Source organism: Perissodus microlepis, chromosome 20 (assembly GCF_051167445.1).
Source record: "Perissodus microlepis isolate ML-2025 ecotype Zambia chromosome 20, ASM5116744v1, whole genome shotgun sequence".
NCBI classification, from domain to species: Eukaryota; Metazoa; Chordata; class Actinopteri; order Cichliformes; family Cichlidae; genus Perissodus; species Perissodus microlepis.
This window is the reverse complement of record NC_140480.1, coordinates 6,179,262-6,191,689: the sequence shown is the minus strand read 5'-3', so window position 1 is coordinate 6,191,689 and position 12,428 is coordinate 6,179,262. Positions and strand designations below refer to the sequence as shown.

The window sequence follows — 12,428 nt, the reverse complement described above, 5'->3', positions numbered from 1 at the left end:
ACAAATCTTTTTTACACATACAAATCTTTTTTACGCACACACAAATCTTTTTTACACATACAAATCTTTTTTACAAGTACAAAATATTTATGACCACATTTTGAGCCCATACAACTCACATCTAACAGTGAGAGCTCTGTGTGGCTTTCCAATGAAGATTTAATAAAAAGGGAGCTAGTTAAACAACTTCCACCACAATGCTTCTCATAATATGCAAGAAAACAGTTCTCGCTAAAGGCGGAAATGACAAATTAGTTTCACTACTTGAGGCAAAAACACACTGTTTAGGACAACAACGCATTGAAGGAGGAGAAACTAGCAGCTGATAATGTGCAACAACAAAGTAGGATTCCACCGAGCATTGCCTGAATGCTCATTAACTGTACTGCATATGACCTGAAGACCAATTGGTCGATGGAAATTACTTGTGTGGTTACATACAGGTAAAGGAAAGCTTAAAGCAGCTGGCAGTATGGTTGTTGGTGCTAGACAGGCTGATCTGACTATTTCAGAAACTGCTGATCTTCTTAGAGTCTCCGACAATCATCTATAGGGTTTACAGAGAAGTCATTGGAGAATGATCAAACTTTAAACTCCACAGCCTGCCTGAGTATTGTTGCAGTTATGTCCATCCCTTTATGATCACAGTGTACCCATCTTCTGATGGCTTCTTCCAGCAGAAAAACGCACCATCTCACCAAAGTTAAATCATCTTAAACTGATTTCTTGAACATGGCAATGCGTTAAACAACACGAGCACTCAATCTTTCCTTTTCCTTTTTAATAGAAACTTAAATAATTGTTATTTACTCTCACTACAAATTCTACATAGTCGTCGAGCATGTTTAAATGTGATATTTTACAGCTTTTCAAAAATCCTAATAGGAGCATTTCCAACTTTGAAATCCTTTCGATGAAATTGGTAGACATTTGCAGCTTGAAATGTCAGCTGTAATTCAGCTACAATACACCAAGAATCAGTTTGTGGCTCTCATGCAACATTAACCAGTATTTGTGAATTCACATAAAAACACATTTAGAATGAAGTGATAAGTTAAAAGTGACAGAAATGCCATTACTCTCTTCAGATAATGTTTGCTTTGGCCTTAACTGAAAGAAATATTTTTAATACACTCAGGCCAGTCTATTCATCTAACTGACACAGACACAGAAGGACTGAGCTGTGTAATGCCCTAGAAAGGCTCAACCAAAAGGTACATATTAACCAGCAGCCTAGCATGTCTCTCAAGTGTTAATCTGCACAATCTCAGCTTTTGATGGGAAAAGTCTAATTAGCAATTTTAGCTGTAGGTGGAGCTGAAAGACTAACAGTGGTGCAAAGAGTGGCACATACTGAGTAGCCTCTAGTATAGAAGAACAAGGAGGAGTTTGTTGGAATCTGTCAAGACTCAATTTTGTTTGTGTCATCAGATTACTTCTATCATCAGTCTGCAGGAAGAATGTACTGGCCCGCTTTGATGCTCGTGGAAAATTTTCTGTACAAGCCAAAAGAATGTGGAAATGTGGAAAATGACCAGTTAATCAAATGGCTTCTCAACATTTTTAAATATCATACAAATACTCTCCACTTTCAAGATTTAAGCATGTGCAAGCATACAAATAGAGCATGAAAAAGCTATATATATAGTAAGTAATTAGTAGCAGACAATGATAACACCAAGCTGTTTTTTAGGCTTGCCACATTTTCTTTTATCCTCCACTTGTCCAGTTTCCTCAGTTGTTGTAAGGACAGTGTGCATTATGCAGATATTTCCCAGGTTTTTAGCAATTAAGTGTTTGGGTGTCACCTTATTGGTTTGAAGATATTTTTTTAAGCCTGTCAAACTTTGTTATCTTTGGCAATTTTTGTCAAGATGTGTACTAGTCGCAAAAGTACCTAAAAATACAATTTAAAATATGTTCTTTGTTGTCTGTTATGTGAAGACACAATAACTGAGTCATCCCTTGAGTTAGGTGCCTTATTTATGCTTGGGTGATTCATAGGTCAGTGCTAAGGAGCTTAAAAAACAAAAAACACTTCTCTGAAAGTGGTCAGGTACAAGGACTAAACTGAAAATTAGTGGAAAAACAGCCAATGTCCAGAGAAAAACTTTGAAAGACCTTCAGAGAGCTTTGAGAATTCTTGCTCAAGACCACAAGAATAGAAGAAGTCAGATTCCTTGGAAGCAAAATATAAAGAATTGAGAGGTTTCTCAACACTTCTTCACAGTAAAGTAAAACAGCATGAAGAATGTGCGGTAGTGAGTTGCTCCTGTTGATTATATATCTTGTAAAATTAAAAATGCTATACTACATAACTGTTTTTTCAAGAATTGGGTCCTAGGATGGGAACTGTGGATATTCTTCCATGCACCAGAGACGAATAGTGCCCCCCCCTCTCTTTTAGAGTGCAGAAAAACATGAATGGATTTTTCAAACAGAATGTGGTAGTGTGGTAGAGATGCAGTGGTATTACATTATTATCTACCGTTCTCCTCAGTTATCTGCCATTCCTGAAGTTAAAGTAAGGAAAGTGCGCCACCAGCTGGCCATTGTTAAATACTTTCAGAACACAATCCAAAGGCTGCAGCTCTTTACTGGGATTCTTTAAACTCAACTTGATCCATTAGATAAAGTTTCATATAGACTCCACAAAAATCTTTAACATTCTCAATTTATTCTGAACACTTGCTCGAAAAACGAAACAAAACTTTAGTGCAAATCATACAGAGAAATTGTTCAAAGACTGATAACATGATTTTTAAATTATTAATAAATATACATGACTCAATTTACACTACGAAATGCTACAAGCACTTTTCACAGTAAAATAACAGTCTCCCAAACCGTTCTGTACATCCAAGATGTTGAAGACTTTCTGAACGAAAGCAATATTATCAATAATGAGTTTGAAAGTCAAAAATGTATAAGTACCATTACTGTCTCTCAGATACAGGCCATTGTCAAGTTTTAGTTTGAGCAAATTAATAGCACTCAGTTCAGTCATAACACAATTACTACCCTGTATAGCACTGGAGCAAACTAGTAGCTTAGAAATTTTTAAATAAACAGATACTTTACTGACATGATGCCACAAACATTTTATATGCCACTAGAGGTTTGCTGCACAAAAAACAAAAAAACCCAAACAAAACAAAAACCAACCAAAAAATGATCATATTCCCATACTGTGATTGATACATGTTGGACTTCATTTTACGCACTTCACACATTAAACTGTTGACAACTGCTGCACAGATTATAAGCAATGATGTAATGCTTGTATGTTACAGATGGAAATATCTTAACTGACTGCACATTAAGTGGGGCCAACACTACAAAAAAAAAAGAAAGGAAAAAAAAAAAAAAAAAAAAAAAAAACACACAAAAAAAATAAGAACAAAAACACAAAAAAGCAACCATTTGTAGAATAAGTGCAAAATCAGGTGAGCAAATTAAGACAGTGAAGCCAAAACAAAGATTGGCTCTGTCAGTGTTCTTTAGACATGAACTTAAATGTAAAGCCAGCAGTGGTGCATCAGAATATTAGCACAGTATTTCTGTTTGGGAGTGCACTGTAAATTCACCAAACTGCAGAGCTTCCCCAGACATTAAGAATTTATCTGTGGTGTCACACATTCAAAACGGCTGCAAAGGCAGCGCTGCGTTCTCAAGCAAAAGCTTTCCAGGTACGTTTTTTATCTTGTTTTTATGACAAGAAATGTCACATCAATGCAATATTTCAAAGCAACTTCTGCAAGGCCTGAATATGCAAATTGAGCTACAGTAAGTGATGGTGACTGTATTTGGGTGAACCACCTAAGTAAATTCTTTACTTGGGAAACACAGAATACTTGTTTTCACCACTTTTATGACACATTTAGTCATATTATATACATTAGATGGCACATAGAGCATTATTAATAAAACTCCCATACATGTATTTACAGTAGCAGCTCGGCCAATGACAAAATACGGTTTTGTACTGAGAAGGCTGTAACATTAAATCAACTTAATCTTACATTCTAATGATGAAAAATGGACTTTCCCAAGTATTAAGTGACGCTGCTCAAATTCATAGTTGCAATTTATCATGATGCTTGTCACCAGTATTACATTACACTATGGTTTTGTATGATTCTGTAGGCTGAAGTTCAGTAACAATCATACACATTTACATTTTCTTATCTCTGGCATGTCTTCTGGGTACTTACGCTGGTTACTTCCTAACAGGCCAACAAATGATCAGAGGCAGTGTTTAAGGCCTAACTGCATCTCAAAAAAAACAAAAAAATCCATCCTAAATGAATGCAACTTAAATCACAAGCTCACAGACAGCATGCATTAAGAGTTTAAACCAAAAGGCCACAGACAACAGTTAAGAAAAAGTGCAAATGCATGCGGGAAATGATTGCCACCTGCCATCGTCTAACCTAATGAGCAGAGCAGCCCTTCCAGCTCAGTTTCCCCCCCACTTCCTCTTCAGTTTGTGACATGTAGCAGTCAGATTAACTTCAAGTGCAAATCCAAGCCATTGACAGAAAGTTTCTGCAATGAAGGATAACTCTACAAAACTCCAAAAATACTACAAAAGCATTCAAAGACTTGGTTATACACAAACCTACTCACTGCAGAATCCTTCATGGTCTGTTGTAAGTGTCCTGAATTCAGTTTATTATACAGTATTCTGCAGCCTACAAGTCTGCTGGGTTTACAGTGTCGTTACCAGTTTTCTCCCTTTAAAGTCACTGAAGGAGATCCATACAGCAGAGTCCTGAGAATAAAAATAAAACAGATTTCTTAACACAGCCGTGCCGAGAACTTACACACAAGCTACATGTGTTACTATGTTTGCTACCTGCTGATCCCCGATCGCCTGCTGTGTAGTCATCAGGCTGAAGCGCTCTGCTTAGCACTGCTGGTAACGGATCCGGTTGCTTCTTCTCTCCTCTGGGTGGGAGGCAACTCATCCTTCTGCGGTGCTGTCTGCCGAGGTTTGACAATAGTTATTTTAATGGGAACTCCTTTGACGCTGTGCTGCACTCTGCTATACTGCCGCATGGAGGGGTTAAAAGTGCGAACAATGGGAAGCTCATTCAAGGTGGGCGTCTCTTGTTTTGGTTGCGTGCTCTCTTTTATAATGATTTTACTTCTTTTGCTTGAAAAGACAGTTTGCACTGGTAGGATGGCAGGCCTCTTTGCAGAGGCGGACGTCTGGAGTCTCGTTTTATGTGGAGGTGAGCCTTGTTGTTGCTCTTCACCTTGAGGAACCCCTCTATGCAAGTGTCCATCGTTTTCCTTCGTCACAGAGATCCCACATTCTTTCCTTTTCTTTACCTCTTTAGGTTTCTTGGGGCAAACAGCCATGTGTTTGGTTCTGCTGCGACGCATTGTGAATTCCCTGCTGCAGTGTGGACACACAAATAATTCCTGCTGCTCACCCACCTGTACAGGTGACATTTTATTTGATGAATGCACGGACTTGTTCCTCTGCGGCATGACCCTTTGGGCAAACTTTTTCTTCCTTTTGTTAAGTACTTTGAACTTTACAGGTGGTTCCTGGCTAGGTTTGGTCCTGTTTGACTGACTGACTCTGTTTGAAGCATTTAATCCATTTGTAGAATTGGTAGTAGACAGCACTCCATTTTGAGATTTTGCAAAGTGACGTAGAGGTATGGGATTCTTTCTGGGTGTGTATCGCCTTTTATCACTGGCATTGGCACAAGCCAAGATGTGCTTGTGGAGCTCTGGCATGTTATCAAAGCTTTTTCCACATTTGGTGCACCGAATGGCTGTGCTGAAGGTCTGTGGGATGTTGTGTGTAGTGAAGTTTGTGGCTGAAGCCAACGAACCAGCAGGTGATCTGTTGTGGTAAGGAAATGGAGGGGGCTTGAAGCTGGGATAGTGCTGGTTAATGCCAAGACGAACATCAGGCCCTTTGATTTTGCCTCCATCTGAAGCCATGACTTTAATTGTTGTAAACAGTTCTTCAGCACCCACGTCTACTTCACCCTCTTCCTTTTTCACCAATTTCTTGAGTTCCTCTTGAGCTTCAGGTCCTGAAGCATCTGTGTTGACTTTAGCTGAATTGTTGTAGTTCTGAGGTCTTAGTTTGCCTTTTTCTTCTTCTGTATGAGTACACTGCTGGCCTGGATGCAATTCTTCCTGATGCTGCTTCAGATTGCAAAGATATACAAATTCTTTTGTACAAGCACTGCAAACATAAGTCTTCCCAACACCGTGGAGGCTTGATCGATGGTCAAGTAAAGCAGAGGGTTTGCCAAAGAGCAGCACACAGAACTCACATTTGTAGGGCCAGTCATCAGCGTGGTCAGCCACATGATGACTAAGTTCCTTCATTGAATGGAAAAGCTTATCACACACATTGCAGATGAAATTCTTGGTGAATGTCTGCTCTTGGACATCATTTTCTGGATCATTTGAGGATTCATCTTCATTAACTTTCTCAGGAGAGGGAGCGGGTTCAGATGAGATTTCAGGTGCGGAAGCAGAACTGTCAGTGGCTTCCTCAGGTTTTGTGGTTGGTGGCCCTGTCCCAACTGAAGGCTCTGGGTCAGAGTTTGACTCACCCAGAGGAGGACAATCTGATACCACTGAGGTGGAAGTGGACAGAGTTACTGATTCTGCGATGGAGGACACAAGAATAGTGGGTTCCACAGTTTGAGCACTGGGAACAGATACAATCTGTTGCTGTTCTATGTGATTAACAACCATCTGTGTAGGTGCTGGAGGCTCAGCTGTATTTTCTTGTAAGGTAATTGCAGCAGGAACTACATTCCCTGGGGCTTCAAGAGCTATTGTACACTCTATTAACACAGTGTTACTGGCAATGTTGTAAGAGTTGAGTAGGGAATCACTTAAAGTTACAGTGGGTGTGAACGGCACTTCTGTGACAGGTGCTGAATCAACTATTGGTGGGTTGAGAGCTATTTGATCAGTAAGAAACACATGGCCAGGTAAATTTAGTGTTGGGTCAAGTGGTTGGGAAAGTGTGACGAGATTTGCAGAATTTGTAGTGGCAAATGTAGGTGTTAAATCACTCTCAGAAGAATTTAATGCATTTTCTGCGCAGAGTACCAAGGGTTCAGTAGTTATATTTGGGCCCAATACCTGGATTGGTTGGCTCGAAGCGGTGGAGATAGGTGGCGGTGGTGCCAAAACTGTGATTAATGAAGGAGCAGTAGGGAGCATGGTGTGTGCAGCTGGGGAAGCAAATGCTATAGTGCATGGTGAAGCTGGTTGCAAGGCGACAGGAGTCAAGGAGGCAGATGATGGAGTGAGAGAACTGTGGGGTAGGGTAAGTCCATAGACAAGTCCATCTGCAACAGGCTCCACTGGGGTAACAATGTTTGAACCCGTTACTATGGTGAAGTCTGTGACTAAAGGAGCCTCAGAATTTGCAAGACTTAGGTTTTGGTTTCCGATTTTTATCAAGGATTTTTCCATCGCTGCTTTTTGTTCTGCTTCATTGGAAAAAGCCTGTGAACCTGAATTTGACATAGTTTCAGATTCACAAACGCTCTTTTTTTGCAAACTCAAATCAAGCACAGCATTAGCTAAAGCTACATCTTCTTGTCTTTTGACTGTATTAGAAAGATCCAGAGGTTGCTGGTTACAGGAATTACCGCCTGTCACAGGGGGCCAGTTGTCTGGCAAAACAGGTTTCACTGCTGTCTCCGTTACGGATGTAGTAACGTCATCATTGTCACTGACTGTTTGGTTCACAGGTGAACTATGTTGGTTTTCTATCTGCCCTGTACTTACAATATCAAAATCTCCCGGATCTGACGATGATGACTCTTCATTAGATGTTGGAGTCTGTTGTGGAGAGCCTGTTGGAGAGCCAGTTCTTCTCTTAAACTTTCCTGTTCCAGAAGGTAGGACAGAGATAGAGACAGGTGAGCATGGCTTCTGGCCATCTGTAATGAGTGCAAGTGTCGGTTTAAGGCCATCCTGCTTTTCTAGGAGCTGTTTTAGCTTTGGCGACAGAAACACTGTTCTTTCTTTCTGCACAACTGTAGACTCTGTATTCTGAGGAAGTAAATTCTCTATTAACGAAGATACAAGTGATGATGAAGATGAAGACACAACTACCTCAGACTCCAATTCAGTTTTAATTTGTGGTAAGAGAGGTGGTGTTGCAGTTCTCCTCTTGGCAAGTGGTTGACCAGGTATGTCATTGCTTATAACTAAATCTGCATTTAATACTTGGCTGATATGAGAGGGGTCCAGAATCAGGGCATCCAGTCCAACTAGAGTCGAAGACCCAGAATGGACCTCAGCTGCTTCACATTTACTGACTGTACTTGTTGACACTATCTTTCCATCAATGTAAAAACTCAGATTCTCTGAAATATTGCTAGAGACATCTAACATGTAATGTTCTTCATGTTCCCCTTCATTCTCCACAACAGCTGCAGGCGGTGTATTGTCACCAAGCCGTGTTTGCTGCTGAGATGATTCACTGACTGTTCTGTGAAGGTTTTCCTCTTGAGGCAGCTGAGCTTTTTCCACATGTGTGAACTGCAGCTGGTTCTCGTGAACTCTACGCTCATGGCGTCTCTTGTTGGTGTGGGTTGTGAATATTTTTTCACAGTACTTGCACGCATGATGCCCCTCTGATACTTCTGATGTGTGTGGCTGATCAGTGAGATCTCCAGCTGACAAAAGAGAAGTATTAGAGCTAGTCGTGGATGACGTATGAAGCTGCGTGACTGAATCTTCTGAATCCAGAGCATTTGACTTTTCATGCGGCAGGTGACTTAAATTTGACGGAAAAGACATTTTGTTTGCATTGTTTTTGTATAAATGTGCCTCGTCATTAGCCAAAGCATGGACCTCCATGTGTTTTTCCAAGGCTTGCTTGCTGGCAAACTGTCCTTCACAGTGCTGACAGGGGAAAGAGCTCCCATCTTTCTCAACCTGATAATGAGACCTCATCATGTCAGGTTCCATGTTGGAGTTGACTTGGTAGATCTCCTCTTCTTCCTCCTCCCCTATCTCCTCACTGCCTCCAAATTCTGGTATGTACACATGAGGAGAGTGCTCCATCTTCTGTGATGTCTTGATCCAATTCTCTTAAGTATTTCTGTGACAAAACTTCAGCAGTTGTCACACCTATTGAAAAGAAGAAGAAAAAAAAAAAGAAAGAAATATTGACAGTAAATATGCCTCAGAAAACCATATGAGGGACATTCCTTTTCTTTGACACCAAACACAGCCAAGAATAGATAAAAGCAGTGTTTAATGTGGTCTGAACTATGAGGTTTTGGCTCTTGTTATTTGAAACTTTGGCCATATTTAATATGAACATGGACCTCAGACACAGTATACATTGAACAAAAGTTAAGATAGCATAGCAGATCCCTTTAACTTCTACTTGACATATCTGTCATTTCAATTTTAAAGATGTAAAGCTGTTGAAGACAAATTGTTGTGTTTTTTTTTATTTATTAATAAACACACATCAAATTGCCTGATTTAACACCTGATTTACCTCAAGAGAAGCATTATTACTAGCAATCAGGGTATTCAGATTCATTATATTGTAATTGTATGGGACCGTACATAACTCCAACCATGGAAATCCCTCGTGGATTCAAAAGTATTTAAAGACAAAACAGACAGACAACATATAATTAAAATAATATCTAGATCAGTCATTACTAGAATATCCTCTCAAATGTCACCATCTGCTTACACATCAGGGGTGGTCTGACTGTTGAGGTTCACACTAATATTGCAGCATCTCTGGATTAAAATTAAAAGAGTGCGTTCAAGGGCACAATTTTTGTAAAATAAAACCCAAATTAATTGCAGCATCTTACCATTTTCACGTTTAGTACAGAGCAGATGTTTTCCTTAGCAGATGATCGCACTGAGTTTTCTTTCTGATGGAAGAAGACAAAACACATGGAAAAAAAAAAAAAAAACTATCAAGCCACTTCCATAACACTGGATGACAGACAAACTCAAACTGCTAATGGGTGAGAAGAGAGAAGTGATCAAAGTAAGCAGAAGTGGCATGAGAGTAGTTGAGCTGTATGCTTTTATCTTTCTGGCTTACTGACTGCTGACTATGCTTTCAATGTCTTGTTAAGCTGTGCTGATGTGAGAAGGATCATGAAGCATCAAATGCAACATAAGATAAAAGACACTTAAGGAAAAAAAGCTGCCATGTCAAAGTTATTTTCTGTAAATGTTTAATTTCAATTACAAGTCCAAAAATACTCAATCTTTGTCAATGATGACCTCATTTAACCTGGGTGCCTTAAATTACCTGTTAAACTTATTACATTCAATTCACCTGGTGATTTCCGCACAGCTTTTGTTTTTCCTGCCTTTAATTTGAGAAATAAATTGGTGCATTTGGACATTCATCTTCTTGTTAGTTTAACAAAATGGCAGGCCCATCGTGTCCCTGATTTGTCGTAGCTTCTTAGGACTGCAATCGCACTAAACAGCATCAAAATTAGCATAAACCAAGCGTTACGTTTATTTAAACAGTTTTCCCGTTTAAAACATGTATTTTTATTCATTCAGCATCACTGTTGATTTACTAGCGCACTTGCACCGAGAAGAGGAAACGTAAACAAAAACTCACTAATGCACAGACTATTTCTCCCATATTGCAGATAATCCCGTGGTGCGTTTCTGTAGCACAAATATATCAAAATCGTGCCGTTTTCACAAAACAAAAACTGTTCCAGCACCATTCAAGGGCCTGCGCACTGAATAATTAGAGGCAGTCTCCAAACATTCAATTAGGATATTCATTAAATGCGCTGAAACGCATTTATTTAATACATATATCACGTAAAATGTAATTATAACACACATTTGTGAATATTTTATATTACTATAATTGTAATTCGTAATATCTTTGGAGTGCGTTCGCGCACATCTGCTTCACCTGGTTTGATGACGCTCCCCGTCCTTGCACCATTGCTAACTGGTCACACAACACGTCGTCACATTACTGTTTTGCTACACAGGCTGCTAGCTTGTCCACTGAAAGGTCAACTCACTTTTTGAGTACACACATTTAACTACCCCCAGGATGCAAGAAAGTTGCTTGCAAATTATGCACTTGTAAGTGCCAAGGTCTCGTGACAATGCTGTCAGCAAAGTGAAAGAAATCAGCTGTTATCGTCCATTAAAGTATTAACGATATGCTGCTAGCATGAATGCTAGCTCGCAAGCCCTGGCTAAATGTATCGTCGAGTTCGCGACACAACCTTCAAGAATAAGTCAAATGAAAGTGCACGTAAAGGTTTCGCGTACATACTCGTGTTTGCAGACAAACCGCCGCAGATGGACTTTAATATTCCTCTTGAGCTGCTAGTAGACAGTTGTATTTTCTCCCCTTCCTTAATGCACCAACAAGGTTCTGGCTTTCTGATTGGTCAGACAAAATGGATGTCAAAATTGGTCCAATCAAAAGCAGCGTTGTTAAAGCCCACAAAAAACTTGAAAGCAAAAGCACATACACTCTATAAGCGAGAGGCAGCCAAACTGTCGCTTCAGATTTAAATGTGAATATTAATGTGGAGCTTGTTTATTTATTTTTTAATAAATGTTAGACATACAGCTCCAGTTCTGCTGACTTTTACTCTTTAAAAACAAAAGCACATTACACAAAGTCCCATCTTCATGTTTGTGGTTGTGAGGTGTGAGAAATCCTCTGTTGATATATTTTTTAAATTTTTTTTTTATTATTGTAATTGCTAGCTTTAAAAAATGGTCCTCAACCGGAGGCCTGGGAGCTTGAGGGTCCTGCGCACTGTATCGAGTGCTCTTCTCTCAGCGCTTGGTACTCGCCCACCTTGTCGTTTCTTTCTTATATTCTTATGGCCAGATCAGAGTGCAATATTTACAAAAAGACACAGTGGTACCAAACAGCCTCTTTGGATAATGTGCTGGCATCCGACCCCCAGAGTGAAAGGGGATAATGGCCATTTCAATCTTGCTGAATCTCATAATGAATGATAACAAGAGGGGATATTTTAATTTCTTAAAAAAACACAAAAACCAAACAGTCAGTGCAGTGTATGGATTTGACCTGTAGAGGGCGGCATATAATAAACTCTGTGGGCTCTGGGTGCACCTTCCATGCGGGTAATTCTGAAACTTTGATCATGGACAGTAGGACCAGCGCGTTTTTAGACATTTAGAATGAGTAATTCATCCTAGTTCTAACAGTGTTTAGTAGAAGCGTAATTTCAGTTTTTAATTGATAAACGTATAAATATAACTGTTTACAAAAACGTTTCTAAGGATGGAAGGTAAATAGGCACATATTTTTTTGGTTCATTTACAACTTGCATTGACAGTTAGCTGTTAAATAGATGTTTCCACTTGAATTAGTACATTATTTTCAGGTCTCCTTCATTACAGTTGTCATGTTG

The 12,428-nt window shown here is 39.5% G+C and overlaps 1 protein-coding gene across 4 annotated transcripts; it reads right to left on the bottom strand.

The window, feature by feature from the left end:
• Window positions 1–2,656: 2,656 nt before the first annotated feature.
• On the bottom strand, window positions 2,657–11,434 carry prdm2a (PR domain containing 2, with ZNF domain a). Of its 4 annotated transcripts, none has more exons than XM_084917606.1 (4): window positions 11,309–11,434; window positions 9,849–9,911; window positions 4,859–9,138; window positions 2,657–4,774 (listed from the first exon to the last, which is right to left on the bottom strand). In XM_084917606.1, the coding sequence occupies exon 3, from the start codon at window positions 9,070–9,072 to the stop codon at window positions 4,891–4,893; it is 4,182 nt and encodes a 1,393-aa protein (XP_084773732.1). In that variant the 5' UTR covers window positions 9,073–9,138; window positions 9,849–9,911; window positions 11,309–11,434; the 3' UTR covers window positions 2,657–4,774; window positions 4,859–4,890. The 4 variants fall into 4 exon arrangements, with proteins under 4 accessions (XP_084773732.1, XP_084773734.1, XP_084773733.1 ...); XM_084917608.1 differs by having other exon boundaries at window positions 11,305–11,418; XM_084917607.1 differs by lacking the exon at window positions 11,309–11,434 and adding an exon at window positions 10,934–11,278.
• Between the last annotated feature and the right edge of the window lie 994 nt (window positions 11,435–12,428).

Excerpts from the sequence above, each read along its gene's own strand:
- prdm2a (XM_084917606.1), bottom strand. The coding sequence starts at position 9,072 with ATGGAGCACTCTCCTCATGTGTACATACCAGAATTTGGAGGCAGTGAG.